This window comes from Mesoplodon densirostris, chromosome 15 (assembly GCF_025265405.1).
Source record: "Mesoplodon densirostris isolate mMesDen1 chromosome 15, mMesDen1 primary haplotype, whole genome shotgun sequence".
Classification (NCBI taxonomy): domain Eukaryota; kingdom Metazoa; phylum Chordata; class Mammalia; order Artiodactyla; family Ziphiidae; genus Mesoplodon; species Mesoplodon densirostris.
Window position 1 is genome coordinate 29,305,961 of NC_082675.1, and position 13,956 is coordinate 29,319,916.

General features: G+C 48.1%; 1 protein-coding gene across 2 annotated transcripts in view; it reads left to right on the forward strand.

Annotated features, from left to right (window-relative positions):
* Positions 1–1,045: 1,045 nt before the first annotated feature.
* AFG3L2 (AFG3 like matrix AAA peptidase subunit 2) overlaps positions 1,046–13,956 on the forward strand; it is a 28,546-nt gene continuing 15,635 nt past the window's right edge. The window contains exons 1-6 of one of the 2 annotated variants that reach the window (XM_060118728.1): positions 1,046–1,257; positions 5,255–5,354; positions 6,099–6,176; positions 8,193–8,299; positions 8,435–8,587; positions 10,581–10,655. In XM_060118728.1, the coding sequence (XP_059974711.1) occupies positions 1,141–1,257; positions 5,255–5,354; positions 6,099–6,176; positions 8,193–8,299; positions 8,435–8,587; positions 10,581–10,655 (630 nt within the window). In that variant the 5' untranslated portion in view covers positions 1,046–1,140. The remainder of the gene's footprint in view (positions 1,258–5,254; positions 5,355–6,098; positions 6,177–8,192; positions 8,300–8,434; positions 8,588–10,580; positions 10,656–13,956) is intronic. The other variant, XM_060118727.1, reaches the window with a different exon arrangement.

Consider the following 13,956-nt stretch of genomic DNA (forward strand, 5'->3'; position numbering starts at 1 on the left):
AGAGGGCCAAAACTCCCCCGTCCTTGGGGAGGCGGAGAAGGGAAATAAGATCGAGAGAAGTCTCCCCTGAGTCTCGCCCTGTAATGAATATTCTTCCCAGCTGTTTCCGCGCCCCATATAACCAACTCGCGGTAGGAAACTCAGGGCAGCTGCTCACCCGAGCAGCCCGCTCTCCCTCCCGACAGCGTGCGGTCGCTCAGTAAACCCTCGCTTCGCCTCCGTGGCCTCCGTGTGGGGCTCTGAATTCTGTGAGGAAACAAGAACCTACCCTCCGGTGACACGGCCAGGCGGGCAGAAGTTGACCCGTTAACTCAGTTCCCGCTTCTCCGTTCTTTGGCCACTGAATAAAGCCTGTGCTGTGCGGATCTCAGCTACTGTCACGTTCGCCTACTCGAACCCGAACCGGAAAAGAACCCTCCCTCCTCCCCCCAGGCAAAGCCCACACGACTTAACCGGCCACAGTATCTCACACATTTTCCCTCGTTTCCCGCTACTCCACCTCGTCTGGGAGCACAAGTTCCTCTCACTGCTGAGAGACTGAGGGCCGCGCATTTTCACGTGCTGTGGGTCCGGTTCCTGACGGCCGCCCTGGCTCCTCCAGGGCCTAGGACGGTGCCTGCCACGGACAAGGCCCCACTGAATAGGCTCTCAAGCAAGTATGTGACGAGGGACCTACCGAGACAGGTGTCCGAAGGGTCGAAGACGGCCTTCGTCCTGAGAGAAAGGGCCACCCGGCGGAGCCGCAGCGGCCTCGGCGGGGCCGACCCGCGCTCTAGCCCGTGCAGCGTCAAAGCTAGCAGCCCGGCCCAATCCCCGCCTTCCTCCCTCTGGGCTCCTCCCCTCAAGCCTCGCCCCACCCTCTGAGCTCCTCCCTCAGGCCCCGCCTCGCCATCTGAGCTCCTCCCCTCAGGCCCCACCTCCGCCCTGACCCTGAATGCTACGGAGGCGGGGCCGCGGCCCTGCCCGAGGGCACGCTGCCGTGGGGCTGACGTCAGCGCGCCGGGGCGGGGCGGGGCGCGAGCAGACGTAAAAGAGCGTGGGGTGGCTGGCGAGCAGTCCAGTGGCCTGAGGTCCGAGAGCGCGCGGCCGTCCGCGGCCGCTCGCTCGTCAGCGCCCGGCCCGAGGGACGCGCCGGCGGCCATGGCGCACCGGTGCCTTCTGCTGTGGGGCCGGGGCGCCTGCCGGCCCCGCGGGCTGCCCCCGATGCTCGTGCCTGGCGGCCGCGCGGGCCCCACCGAACGGCTCTGCCTGCGGACGGTGAGTCCGGTGCCCCTGGCCCGCTTCCGGCCGGCGACCCGCTTCCGGCCCGGCGCCGGGAGTCAAGGTCACGGGCCCTGCTCTCGGCGTGGGTCCCCGGCCCGGTTGGAGACGGGCCTCGGAGCGGCGGGGCTGCCCTGGGCCCGGGAGGCCTGCGGAGCGGAGCGCGTCGGGAGCCGGCGGCGAGGGCTCGGGGGTGGGGCTGTCGTCGCCCAGCGGACACGACGCCTAATAACCGAGGTCGTTAACGGTGGCCCCCCCAGAGGAGCGCTGCTTTGCTGTCGTCAGGGCCGGGCTCCCAGAGCCGATGTCGGCTGTGCCCGCGGCGGACCCGCCTCGCGCAGGTTGACCACGACCGCGCACGGAGCCCCGGGGGTGGTGGGCGAGCCCTGGGGTCAGTCGCCAGATGCCCTGGAGGAAGTGTTCTCAGTCTTTTCACGGAAAGGGCAGTGATAGCACCTGCATTCCTGATGTTTCCTCTTCGAAGCCCCCTTGCCAGCCAGGGTTATTCGTCTTCGTCTCTTACTCAGAATGGCTGTGCACTAGACCTTTCTGTTTCTTGCATTACATCCATTTCCCCGTCTTACCTTGCTCGAATTCCTCTTTTGTCCCTTGTGAATATTGGACTCAGACGTAATAAGCAGGTAGGGATCTGCCTTGTGAGTTTGCAGGGGTTTTTGTTAGGAATCTTACCTAAAGGCCTTTCTTTCGAGTGGCACTATAGTTTCCGTGAATCTTCGATGCTGAGGTGTAAGGAAGTCTCCTGCTTGTGGAGGTCGGTGCCACATATTCCCTGGTACTGCCCTGAAGATCTGGGTGATGACACCAGGGCATTACTCTCCTACCTGCAAGGGACGCTGAGAGGACAGATTTTCCTCTGCGTTTGTCCATCTGTTAAAAGTCTGTTCTCACAGTGAGGTTCCTGGGGAAAAGATTTTGATGTGTGGTCTCAGATATAATCCTCAAAGGATTGAAACTGATGCTTCACAACTAAAAAGTACTCACATCGTCAGACGTAAAACCTAATTCTCTAAATTGGGGTCCTCTGTACTTAAATTTTGCAAATTCATAATCTTTTATGTGTATTATTCTTTGAATGGGCTTAGATTAGATAGAGGAAAAAAAATTTAATTGATGGTTCTTTTGTAGAAAATAATCTCATCATTAAATACAGTCACGGGGGTTATTGCTAGAGGTATTCCAGGTCAGTGAAATTTGAAAAGAGAGCCTAAAGGGGGCTGATTATTCAGCAAGCTAATAATGTTTATGAAGTACATACCGTGTACCCATTTCTGTACTTTATTGTGATACAAAGCTTTGCTTAATATGGTGTTAATAAAGAACGCTTGCTCTCAAGTAGCTTTCAGAATGATTGGAAATGATAATGTAAATCTGGGTATTGCCACACAATTTTAAAAGTGCTTTTCCATATATTATCACATTTGACCCTCACAGTGGTATCGGTGGGCATTCGTCATTTTCTCCCACTGCAGGTACATGACTGTGAGTCCCCTAATATCATGAGATATGTTGAAGACCATCATGCAAAAAATCAGATTTCCAGCTTCACCAAAATTAAAAGTTTTGACACTGTTTGCCTGGTGAACTGTGAGTCTTTCAAATCCCAGGCTAGGTGTCACTTCCCTGTGACATACCTAGGTCCCTTAAACATGTACCCACTTCCTTCTCTGTGCCACCTCTGTACCTTTCTACTTAAGGTTTTGTACTGTTGCACGTGCGGTACCGTCCTGTAATTGATTTGTTCCCAGGACTCTTCCTTACTCTTCTGAGTTCCTTCGAGGCAGCACTGGTTCTGGTCCCCCTGTGGGCTCCCCACTGCTTGGCAGCACCTGGCCTGGAGCAGATATTCAGTGACTTGTTGCCCTGTCCAGCTTGGATAACAGGTCATTTCAATCCACACCGTAATGGATTTGGCATTGGAAAATATTTATTCACATATGACACACTCTTATCCATTATCAGTGGTTATTTCTTTTTTTTTTTTTTTTCTTTTTGCGGTATGCGGGCCTCTCACTGTCGTGGCCTCTCCCGTTGCGGAGCACAGGCTCCGGACGCGCAGGCCCAGCGGCCATGGCTCACGGGCCCAGCCGCTCCGCGGCATATGGGATCCTCCCAGATCGGGGCACGAACCCGTATCCCCTGCATCGGCAGGCGGACTCTCAACCACTGCGCCACCAGGGAGGCCCATCAGTGGTTATTTCTTAGGCCAAGTGTTCCCAGCCGTCAGGGAGGGCCCAACATAACAGAAGCTCCCAGTTCTCTCAGACCAGCATTGCTGTCTACCAAGAACAGTATCAGTGTTTCTGTCCTACTTTGCTATTAATTGTGTACTAATTTGGAATTAAATCAGCTCATTCTTTTTTGGTTTTTAGTTGATTATTTAATCCAGATATCATAAAATCCACCGTTTTCAAGTGTACTGTTCCGTGGTTTTTAGTATATTCATAAGTTTGTGCAACCATTACCACTGTCTAATTCCAGAACATTTTCATCACTCAAAAAGAAGCCCTATAACGAGTAGCAGTCACGCCCCATTTCTCCCCAACCATTCCTCCAGCCCCAGGCAACTACTAATCTACAGTCTCTGTGGATATGCCTATTTTGGACATTTCATATAAATGGAATCATGTAATATGTGACCTTTTGTGTCTGGTTTCTTTAACTTAGCATAATGTTTTCAAGGTTTCATGGTAGCATGTATCAGTGCGTCATTCCTTTTTTATGGCTGAATAAAATTCCATTGTGTGCATATACCACATTTTGTCTGTTCATCATCAGTTGATGGACAGTTGTTTCCACTTTTTGGCTATTATGAATAATGCTACTATGAACATTCATGTACAAGGTATTGTGTGGACGTATGTTTTCAATTTTCTTGAGTAGGAGTGGATTTGCTGGATCGTGTGATAACTGAACTCTACATTTAACATTTTGAGAATGCCAAACTTTCCCAAATGGCTGTACCCATCACCCCAGCGGTGCACAAGGGTTCCAATTTCTGCAGATCCTCACCAACACTCGTTATTGTCTGTCTTTTTTATTATGACCACACTTGTGGATGTGAAGTGATTTTATATGGTTTTGTGGTATTTTATTTTTCTCATCAGACCATAAAGGAGGCAAGTGAGGATGGCTACTAATGCGGATGAAATTCACTTTAAACATTACATACACTCACCTGTATGTAAAAGCTTGTCCTAAAAAATGGTGGTGAATTTTCACTTTTCAAAAGGATAGGATTACTTGAACTTTTCCACTGCCAAATTTGGATATAGCCCCTCAGTGGGCCTTGCCGTTGATTGCTTTTAATTGTGCACCTAAATAATTAATAAGGAGCTTGTTCAGTTTGTTTACATTTACTCTGACTTATATAGGCAGTATTTACAAACAATTTTTAGCAACATGTTATTTAAAGCAGAGATATATCTGTAAAGGGACTTGTCAGGATGACAGTATATCAAACACCTTTAGCAAATGTTACTAGTACCAGGACTGTCAGTGACATTGGACCATAACTTTCTTGTCTTTGAACACAGATAAATTTAGTATTGTGTTCACAAGCAGCATTGTTCTGTAATGTCAGGTAAATGACCTTGTAGTGTGATAGACCCTGCAAGTGAGGCAGCAGATGTTCCACGACAGAGTTTGCCTTTTGAATGCTACAAATTAAGTAAACAATGCCAGAGTGAACGTGTTGGTAGAGAATCGTAATTGGGCTGCAGCTCTTAATTAGGTATGATTTGAAGTACTCTCGTTTTCTGGGCCAAGTGTGTGTCTCCTAGTTCTTGCTGGACTAGAGCGGCCCAGGGCTGGACAACCCTAGTCCTCCCTCGGTGGGGGGGCCGTTCTATGCTAGTCTGTAACTGCCTGTTGAAGGGAGAAGCATTTCATCTACTTGGTAGTATTAGGAAATGAAGCTCTTTTCATTCTTACCTTGATGGAACCTTCATGCTTTTATTTATATGTTGTGTTGCAGCTTTGTCGATATGCTACAACTCAAGCAAAAACCAGCAGAAGTTCTCTTCTGACAGATGTGATTGCTGTTTATCAGAGATTCTGTTCTCGGCCTCCAAAAGGTAAACATTCAGATGTGACTGTGACGGTGGACAGTCTTATGACAGAGACTCGCTGTCAGCGGGCGTTGACAGGGCAGGTGCAGAGGTGTTGTTTCGGTTGATTGCTAAGTCATGTCTCCTCTTATAACCCACCCCACCTCCTCCTGTGTGATTGCAGTGATGACAGTGTGTCACCTTCAAATGTGGCACCTTTGTCGGTAATGAGGTGGGCAGGCCAGTGAGGCCTTTTCCTCTGACTCCTCAGGGTTGTGAGCTGTATTATCTAGACTTTGATTTACTCCCTACACAAGCAATGTTATACTTCTAGCTTGTGCTTTTTAGTGATGAATCAGCTGCTTTAAAAACAAAGAGCATGGGCTTCCCTGGTGGCGCAGTGGTTGAGAATCTGCCTGCAGGGGACACAGGTTCGAGCCCTGATCCGGGAGGATCCCACATGCCGTGGAGCACCTAGGCCCGTGAGCCACAACTACTGAGCCTGCGCGTCTGGAGCCTGTGCTCTGCAACAAGAGAGGCCGCGATAGTGAGAGGCCCGCGCACCGCGATGAAGAGTGGCCCCCCCTTGCCACAACTAGAGAAAGCCCTCGCACAGAAACGAAGACCCAACACAGCAAAAATAAATAAATTAATTAATAAACTCCTACTCCCAACATCATCTTTAAAAAACAGAACAAAACAAAGAGCATGTACACAAAAACTTGATGAATTTTAGTTTGAGGATGTGTATTTTTTTTCCTTTTCTAACAGGATTTGAAAAATACTTTCCCAATGGGAAAAATGGAAAAAAAGCTAGTGAACCTAAAGAAGTTATGGGAGAAAAAAAAGGTACCTTTTCAAAAGATTATATTTGAACTTACTGTTTTCCCCTAATATATGATGTTGCTGATAGTTTTCACTGAACAAAGAAAATCTTAAGTCAGTTCTGAAACTGTAGTCTAGGAGCACATATAAAATTCTGTTTCATTTTATCTTAATTTTCTGCTCATATTTCTTGTCATTTTTCAAATTGAATTAATTGAAGGTTACCTTAGAGATATTGGCTGGTCAGTATCAGTCATATCTAACTGCATATTTAGTAATCTAAGTACATTTGGCACATGTTATCAATACATGCAATTTACTTGACATGTATTGTGAGTGCAGTGTTTTTCAAGTTGTTCCTCGGAGGCTTATCTTCCCTTAGCGACTCAGAGAGGGTTTGTCAGAGCCAGCGGCTTGGGGGCCTGTGTGTGTCCCAGGCCCTGCTCCCCTTTCATGTGTGATAGCACTTCGCACAGTGGCCGGCATGTGCTGGCATTCAGCTGGCATCGTTTCCTTCTAGGGAGATACAAGGAAAAATAAAATACAGCCTTTGTTTTTAAGTGAACTTGGGTCTCGTTGGAGGGACAAATACATGCTAAGAGAATGTGGAGCATGAAAGCCAGGCCAGAGCCAAGGAAGGAACAGTGCTATGTGGGCTGATGGAGCGCTGGTGACCAGGCGACTTCCTGTTGACCTTGGTTTGGGGCTGATTAATGGTGATTGGTCCACTTTTTAAATATAACCTATTGGGTACCTTTTGCATATATGTTACTTTGTCCTGGAGTACATGGGACATCGTTCAACAACTTTAGAAATGTGCCTCCTCTTTATTTCTGAGGCCTGGGCCTCTTAGGGGTGGGCTTGCCTCTCTGAGACCCTGCCTCACTTAAGACAGGGGTGCGGGAGCTCCCTGTGTGCATCTCAGAGGGGTGAGCATGACAGGAAGCCCAGGCGGTGAGGCCCTGCAGGTGACTGGGTGCCGAGGCCTCCTGGCCTGCACAGTGAGGGGGTGGCTTCCCAGGAGTTGAAGATGTCAGAACAGTATTTGTGGGTCTTTGAAAGGATAGAGAAGTGGGGGAAAGGGAAGGTATTAGTGACTGTATTAGTTTCTTAGGGCTGCCAGAACAAAGTTCCACAACTGGGTGTCAGAAGCAACAGTATGTCTCTCAGTTCTGGAGGCTGGATGTACAAGATCAGTGTGTCGGCAGGCAGTAGGGTTAGTTTCTTCTGAGGGTCGTGAGGGAAAGGTCTGTTCCAGGCCTTCTCCTTGGCTTGTAGAGGGCCATCTTCTGCCTGGGTCTCTTCATATCGCCTTTTTTCTGTGCACGTCTGTGTCCCAATGTCCCCTTTTTATAAGAACATTAATCATATTGGATTAGGACTCACCATGTGACCTCATTTCAACTTCTGTATTTTGGTGAAGACCGTAAGATCACTGGGGAGTAGGACTCCAGCAAATGAGTTTGGAGCACACAGTTCAACTCATGACAGTGACTAATTTCAGATTCTTACCAACAGATTTTATGGGGATGAAGTGGGTTTGTTGTGGTACTGGTGGTTTTGTTTTTGGCCAGTTATCAAAATCATGTCTTTCCTGCAGAAGAAACTGTTAACAGTGTTCACTTCAGGGCTTGGGGCAGGGCGGGGGCACCTACTTTTTACCTTCAGGTGGGACCTCAGGAACGCGCTCATGTGCACTCAGATCCCAGCTCTGTCACTTGCTCAGTGTCACTGAGCACTGCACCAGGTGATCAGCAGGCATGTCAGCCCCTTTCTTATCTGTAAGATGGGCGGAGTCGTGTGTCTACTGGTCCTTGGGTAAGTGTGCAGCTCGTGAGACCCTGTGTGTGAAGCGCCGGGAGCCTCCCTGAGGGCCACCCCTCTCTCTCTTAGTCTCAGGCTTCCTCATAGCACTTTGTTTAGTAACTGATCAGTTGTCATGTGTTTTGCAATAAAACTTTATTAAACGGTATTAATGAAAACATTGCTGAGAGATAGGAAATCCTGCCATGCCACTGTACACACTCTCTGTCTGAACAGAACCGAAGCCAGCGGCTGCCCCACGTCCTTCTGGAGGAGGAGTTGGTGGTGGTGGAAAACGAGGTGGGAAGAAAGACGATTCTCACTGGTGGTCCAGGTTCCAGAAGGTTTGATTCCACACTGTATGGTTGACGTTGGGGCTCTGGGGTAGCATTCTTGCCATTGGAGGGGATTTGCATCCAGCACAGCGTAGACTGTTGTTACATTGCATGCTTCACAGAAATGTCTCCTTCCTTGCCCAGGGTGACATTCCGTGGGATGACAAGGAATTCAGGATGTACTTTCTCTGGACCGCCCTGTTTTGGGGAGGAGTCCTGTTTTACTTCCTGTTCAAGAGCTCCGGGAGAGAAATCACATGGAAGGACTTTGTCAATAACTATCTTTCCAAAGGAGTAGTGAGTATTGTGTGGGCCTGCAGGCTGCAGGGGTTCAAAGGGGGGGGGCGGGTTCAGATGAGGCCAATAAAGTGATAAACAGCCACCAAGTTAGCCAGGCTTGTTCGTCATCAAGTCCCGTGTTGGATTTTTCTAATGCTGGAAAGTACTGCAACCAAGGAACCTGTTTGTTTTGACCCAGCAGTCCCCACATTTACCACGAACTCCTTTTATTTCTTTTCATGCTAGAGCCTCGCTTTGGAGCCACTGCTCCTGACTGTTGCTCTGGCGTCCCCGTCTGCTCCCATCATTCCTCTTGTGCCCTCGGGTGCCTCTCCTCCCTGCACCTTTCCCAGCCTCTCCCAGCTCCTTTACACCTTCACTGCTTGTAATCTCCTGTGGGCCTGGAAGTGGGTGAATAGGTGACTTAGTGTTTACAGTGCTAGCCATGGGCTCTGAGTGAAGGCCCGGGCATGAGCTCTGTGCCCCCGGGCTGGGTCTTTGCCCAGTGAGACCCTGTTTCAGCTCATTTAAGATGCTGTGGATTGTAAGGCACATGTTATTTTACATGTTACTAAGAAAGATTGAGTGAGCCGCCAGTGAAACTGTGTAATACCATCAGTTGTCAACATGCATCCCAATGTCTGAGAGGTTAAAATATGAAAAATGCCCATCTTAGAATTGATGAAGTAAAGTGATAGTAAGAGAACCAGGATTAGGCCTGCTCTGTAACCTTGGGGAAATGATTTAAGCTCTCAATACTGGATTTTTCATCAATGAAATGAATAAAATAAAGATATTAATCCTTATGAAATACAAAGAATCTAAAATTATTTTTAAAGGTTGTACAGTAAGGTGAGGATGGACAAAATGGAAACGATTATCTACTCAGATTTTTGAAGCAAGTGAGGCCCTCACATGTGTGATTCCCAGGTGTCGTGAGGAGCCTGCTTTCTAAGAAGTGACTCCTGTCCTTCGAGTGTGGGGACAGGTCCTGGCTCTGTAGCCACATCTCCTCCGGACCTGCTGGTTCTCTGCAGTCAGTCTACCGTTGCCCCAGCAGTTTTATGTGGGGTAGAGTTCTCTAGTCCTTTCCAGATGGTGAGCCCCCATTTCGGTTCCTCCTGGAACCATCCAGGGCTCCCTCACTTCGCATATTGGGCTCGTACCTTCCAGACTTCCTGCCAGAGCAGACTTGACAGCGGCAGGAAACAGGCCCCCCCTGCAAGTGCTCCACTCCACAGCAGCCAGAGGCCTCGGGGTGCGGTGTGCAAGTGATCTTCAGAACCCTGTGTAGTTAGGAGCTTGCAGGAAAATCAAGTTTAAACCATTTTGTACCCTAGAGGGGCAGAAATTTAAAAGTCTTTTAATAGCAAGTGAGGACAGTAGTGTTTTGGAGAGCGATTTTGCCCTACAGCCTAGCTGGACTGTGTTTATCTACAGGTACGTATCCTAGGGAAGTTCTTGAAGATGTGTCCAGATGGTATACACAGGACTGTTCACAGCAGCATTGTTTGTGATGGGAGAGTGTTTGAAACAGTCTGAATGTCTGTGAACAGGAGAATGGACCACTAACTTGGGGTGTACTTATAAAATGGGGTACCCTGCAGAACTGACATGTCAGCAAGGAAAGACCTTACAGATACAAGGACAGAAGAAAAAGTTGTAGAAAAGTGCATGCCAGATGAGACCATTTTTAAAGTTTAAAAACAGGCAGAAGTGAGTGTCTGTTTAGGGTTGGGTCTCTGTGGCCCGGGACCAGGCCCTGCTTTGGGGTGGCCAGCACCCGCTGCAGAGAGCGGCCACCTCTGGGTGACTGGGGGCTTCAGCAGTGTTTGTGCTGTTTTCTTTCTCAAGCCGGAGGGGGGAACACGGGGAATCCTTATGTTATCTTCTTTCTTTACTTTATATTCTTTTGTGTGTCTGAAATATAGGCATTTCAGATGAGCTTAAAAGAATATCTCAAGTCTTTGTGTAAATTTATGTTTGAATATTTAACTTCTTAAAATTCCAGGTAGACAGACTGGAAGTCGTCAACAAGCGTTTTGTTCGAGTGACTTTTACACCAGGAAAAACTCCTGTTGATGGGGTAAATGATCTTATTAATTGATGTGAATTAGCTGTAAATTAACTTTTCAGATGTAAAACTGAAAAGCAAGCATTCCCTCACATTGCAGTAGCCATGGACGCTGGCCGTGTCGGAGCTGGGCAGCGCAGCCACCAGGGTCCTCACTGACAGTGAGGATGTGAACGTTGTGTCCGTAACGTGTGCAGGGGCTGGGCAGTGGTTTTGGTTTTGGTTTGGTTTGGTGATCACGTTGGCTATTCATTTAGGAACCAGTGCGTGAAATCTAGTTTTCAGTATTCCAGTATCTATGATTTTTCAAGACTGAGAAAACAGTTGTTTGGTTAAGAAAAAAAAATGTTAAAATCTGAATTGCTTATGTATTAAGACAGCTTCTGTCAAATCAGTTTAAGAAGCATTCTGGGGCTTCCCTGGTGGCGCAGTGGTTGAGAGTCCGCCTGCCGATGCAGGGGACACGGGTTCGTTCCCCGGTCTGGGAAGATCCCACATGCCGCGGAGCGGCTGGGTCCGTGCGCCATGGCCGCTGAGCCTGCGCATCCGGAGCCTGTGCTCCGCAACGGGAGAAGCCACAGCAGTGAGAAGCCCGCATACTGCCAAAAAAAAGCATTCTGGTCATATCTCTCCCAACTGTTTTGTGATGTTATATTATTTTAATTTCCATTTCTGTTCTTATTTTTTAAAAAAAAAACATTTGTATTTCTTGTCCAACCAGTTTGAACTGTGTTCCAGAGACCCCAGAGTGGGTTGAGGGGATTATGGGGGGGAGGGGGAGGGGGCAGATGAGGTTCCCAGGTGATTCCCAGCCCTCCTGGACCTGACCCTGAGGCCCACTCCTAGCCCCTGGGCATCCTGCGATCTTACAGCTCCCCTAGGGCCAGCCCTTTTCCAGGCTGCATCCCTTCTATATCAGGATGCCTTCGCTTCACCATTTCGTCATCATCCTGCCTGGATGGGGCAACATTTAAGGAAAACGAGAACTGATGGTGACCATGTCTCTGATAACATATCAATAAATATAAGAATATCTTTAACATCATAGGACTTTGGTATTTCAATCACTGTTAGGAAAGTTGTTTGAATTGTCTTAATCCCCTCCCCCCATTCTCTTTATCTTATGATGAAATGTTCACTAATAACCATGCTACTTTTTTTCCTCAGAACTGTTCCTCAGACTTTTAGTGCTGGGAATTAAATTGGCACTCCCTTTCAAGAGGACAGTTTGGCAGTGTATTTATCAGCAGTTTTGAAAGTACGCATACACCCAGTAATTTTGCTTCAGTAATAATCCTAGGGAAATAATTAGGGATGCATGTAAAGGTGTCTGTGCAAGGATGTCCTCCAAAACATTGTTTATAGAGCAAAAAATTAGAACCATATAAACAGGCCCATTAGGCCCCTGGTCAGTAGTAGCGGCTCCTCACGTCCCTCTCTAATCGCCTGCTGGGGCTCGGCTCTCAGTAGGGCCTGCTCCTCCCTGGGGAGCAGTTTTTACACTTAGTACTGGCATGCACGAGCATTTTCATATTGAAATTAGTACCATCTTATTATAAATCACTTTGTATCACTCCTTTATATTACAGTTAAGGTATTATGTTGATTTCTTTTCAAAATTGTGCGTATTTCAAGATTGTAAAAGGGGTATTATGAAACCTTGAAAAAACAACATCAAAATTGCTAATAGTGTTTATCTCTGGATATTGAGGTCATGGATGCTTTTTATTTTCATTATGTTTGTGTTTCTTTAGTTTTTTACAGAGAATATGTATTGCCTGTTTAATAAAGACTATTTCAAGCTTTCGGAAATGGGTATAAGATTTTCAGTGTCCAACTGCTTATGGCATAGCGATATTAATTGCTGTGCTGTGCTGTATAAGCACAGGCTTTGGAGTCTGACACACTTAGCCTCAGATAAACTCTGCTCTTTACTAGCTCTATGGTCTAACCCCTCGAAGCCCCAGTTCCTTTATCTTTAAAATGGGAGTGATACTAATGCTCTTAGGGCTTAGCTCTCAAATGAGATTGTGTAGGTCAGTGGTGGTTGTCAAACCTCAGTGTGCATAGGAATCACCTGCGGAGCTGGAACCCACCCCAGAGGGTCTCACCTAGGTCTTGTCCCTGGAATTCCGTGCTGCTGGGCCTTGGTCCACCCAACTCTCTGATGTGAGGCATCATTTAGCTTGTTGCCCCATTGGTGGTGGGAGCTAAGTTGGGGAGTGTTCTGTCATTGACACGTTTGGGACCTATAACCACAGGAATTGTGTAGCTTTGTCTGTGAACAACTTACCGAGGACTATTGTTATAGAATATTATACAACTTACTCGCCGTCTTTTGTTTTTAGACACGTGGAGAGAAACACCAGAGTAACGGCCCCCACTCAGTAACCCTGGTGGTGGAATGGTTGCGGGGACGTGTTGCTCTTGTCTGTGTACACGTCTCAGGTGTCTGAGGTTTACATGTTTTTTAGGCGTTTGCAGGTTAGAGGAGGAACAAAGTCTTTCAGAGCTGTGCAGTGCAGCTGATGCTTGCCGGGTGCTGGGAAGAGGGGCCAGTGTGTGGGGAAGCTCCAGAGGTGGAAGTGGTTGTGTCGGAGAGCCAGTGTGGCCTGCTGGTTATTGTCGCTGGCCCTGGAGCCAGCCTGGGCTCAGAGCCACCCACTTCCTAGATGTGTAACCGTGGGTGGTGAGGTCACCCCTGTAGTTTTGTTCTCTGTCAAACGGGGACGGTAAATGCCAGCACAGTGGGGAGCCCTGTGCTGGTGGGGAGCATCGCCATTGCCTCCAGCCCTTCGGGTGTCCCTCCCTAGGGTCCCAGGAACTCCCAGGTCCAGTGACTGGAGGGTATTTCTGTCCCATTGGGTGGAGCTGCCTCCTAGCGGTCAGTGATAGCACCTCCTTCTGAGGACCCAGGGTGTCGTGGTGCACCTGGGGCTGGGAACCATCTCAACAGTGAGAGGTGCCATCCCTGCCGCAGGCTGGTGTTTAGTTTAGGACCAGGCAGCTAAGAAGTTCCTGAGAAGTGGACAAGAGGAAAAGGACGCTTGTTTGTTTATGAAAAGGGTTGTTTTTTCAAAGAGAGTTTTCATTTTTCAAGTTTACAATTTTAGGACTCTGGAGGAATGCTGCTACAGAAATGCTTACTGGCTTAGGCTTGTCAAGGGTTCTCACTGAGTGAAGCTTAGTCACTGCATTGTTAAAACATTGTGTTATTGTTGGGTTTTTTAATTTGTAAATTTGATGTATTTCTGAAAAATTCTTGGGAAGTTGAACCCTTTGTGAATTGAATCCTTTGTTTCCTCTTCATTCC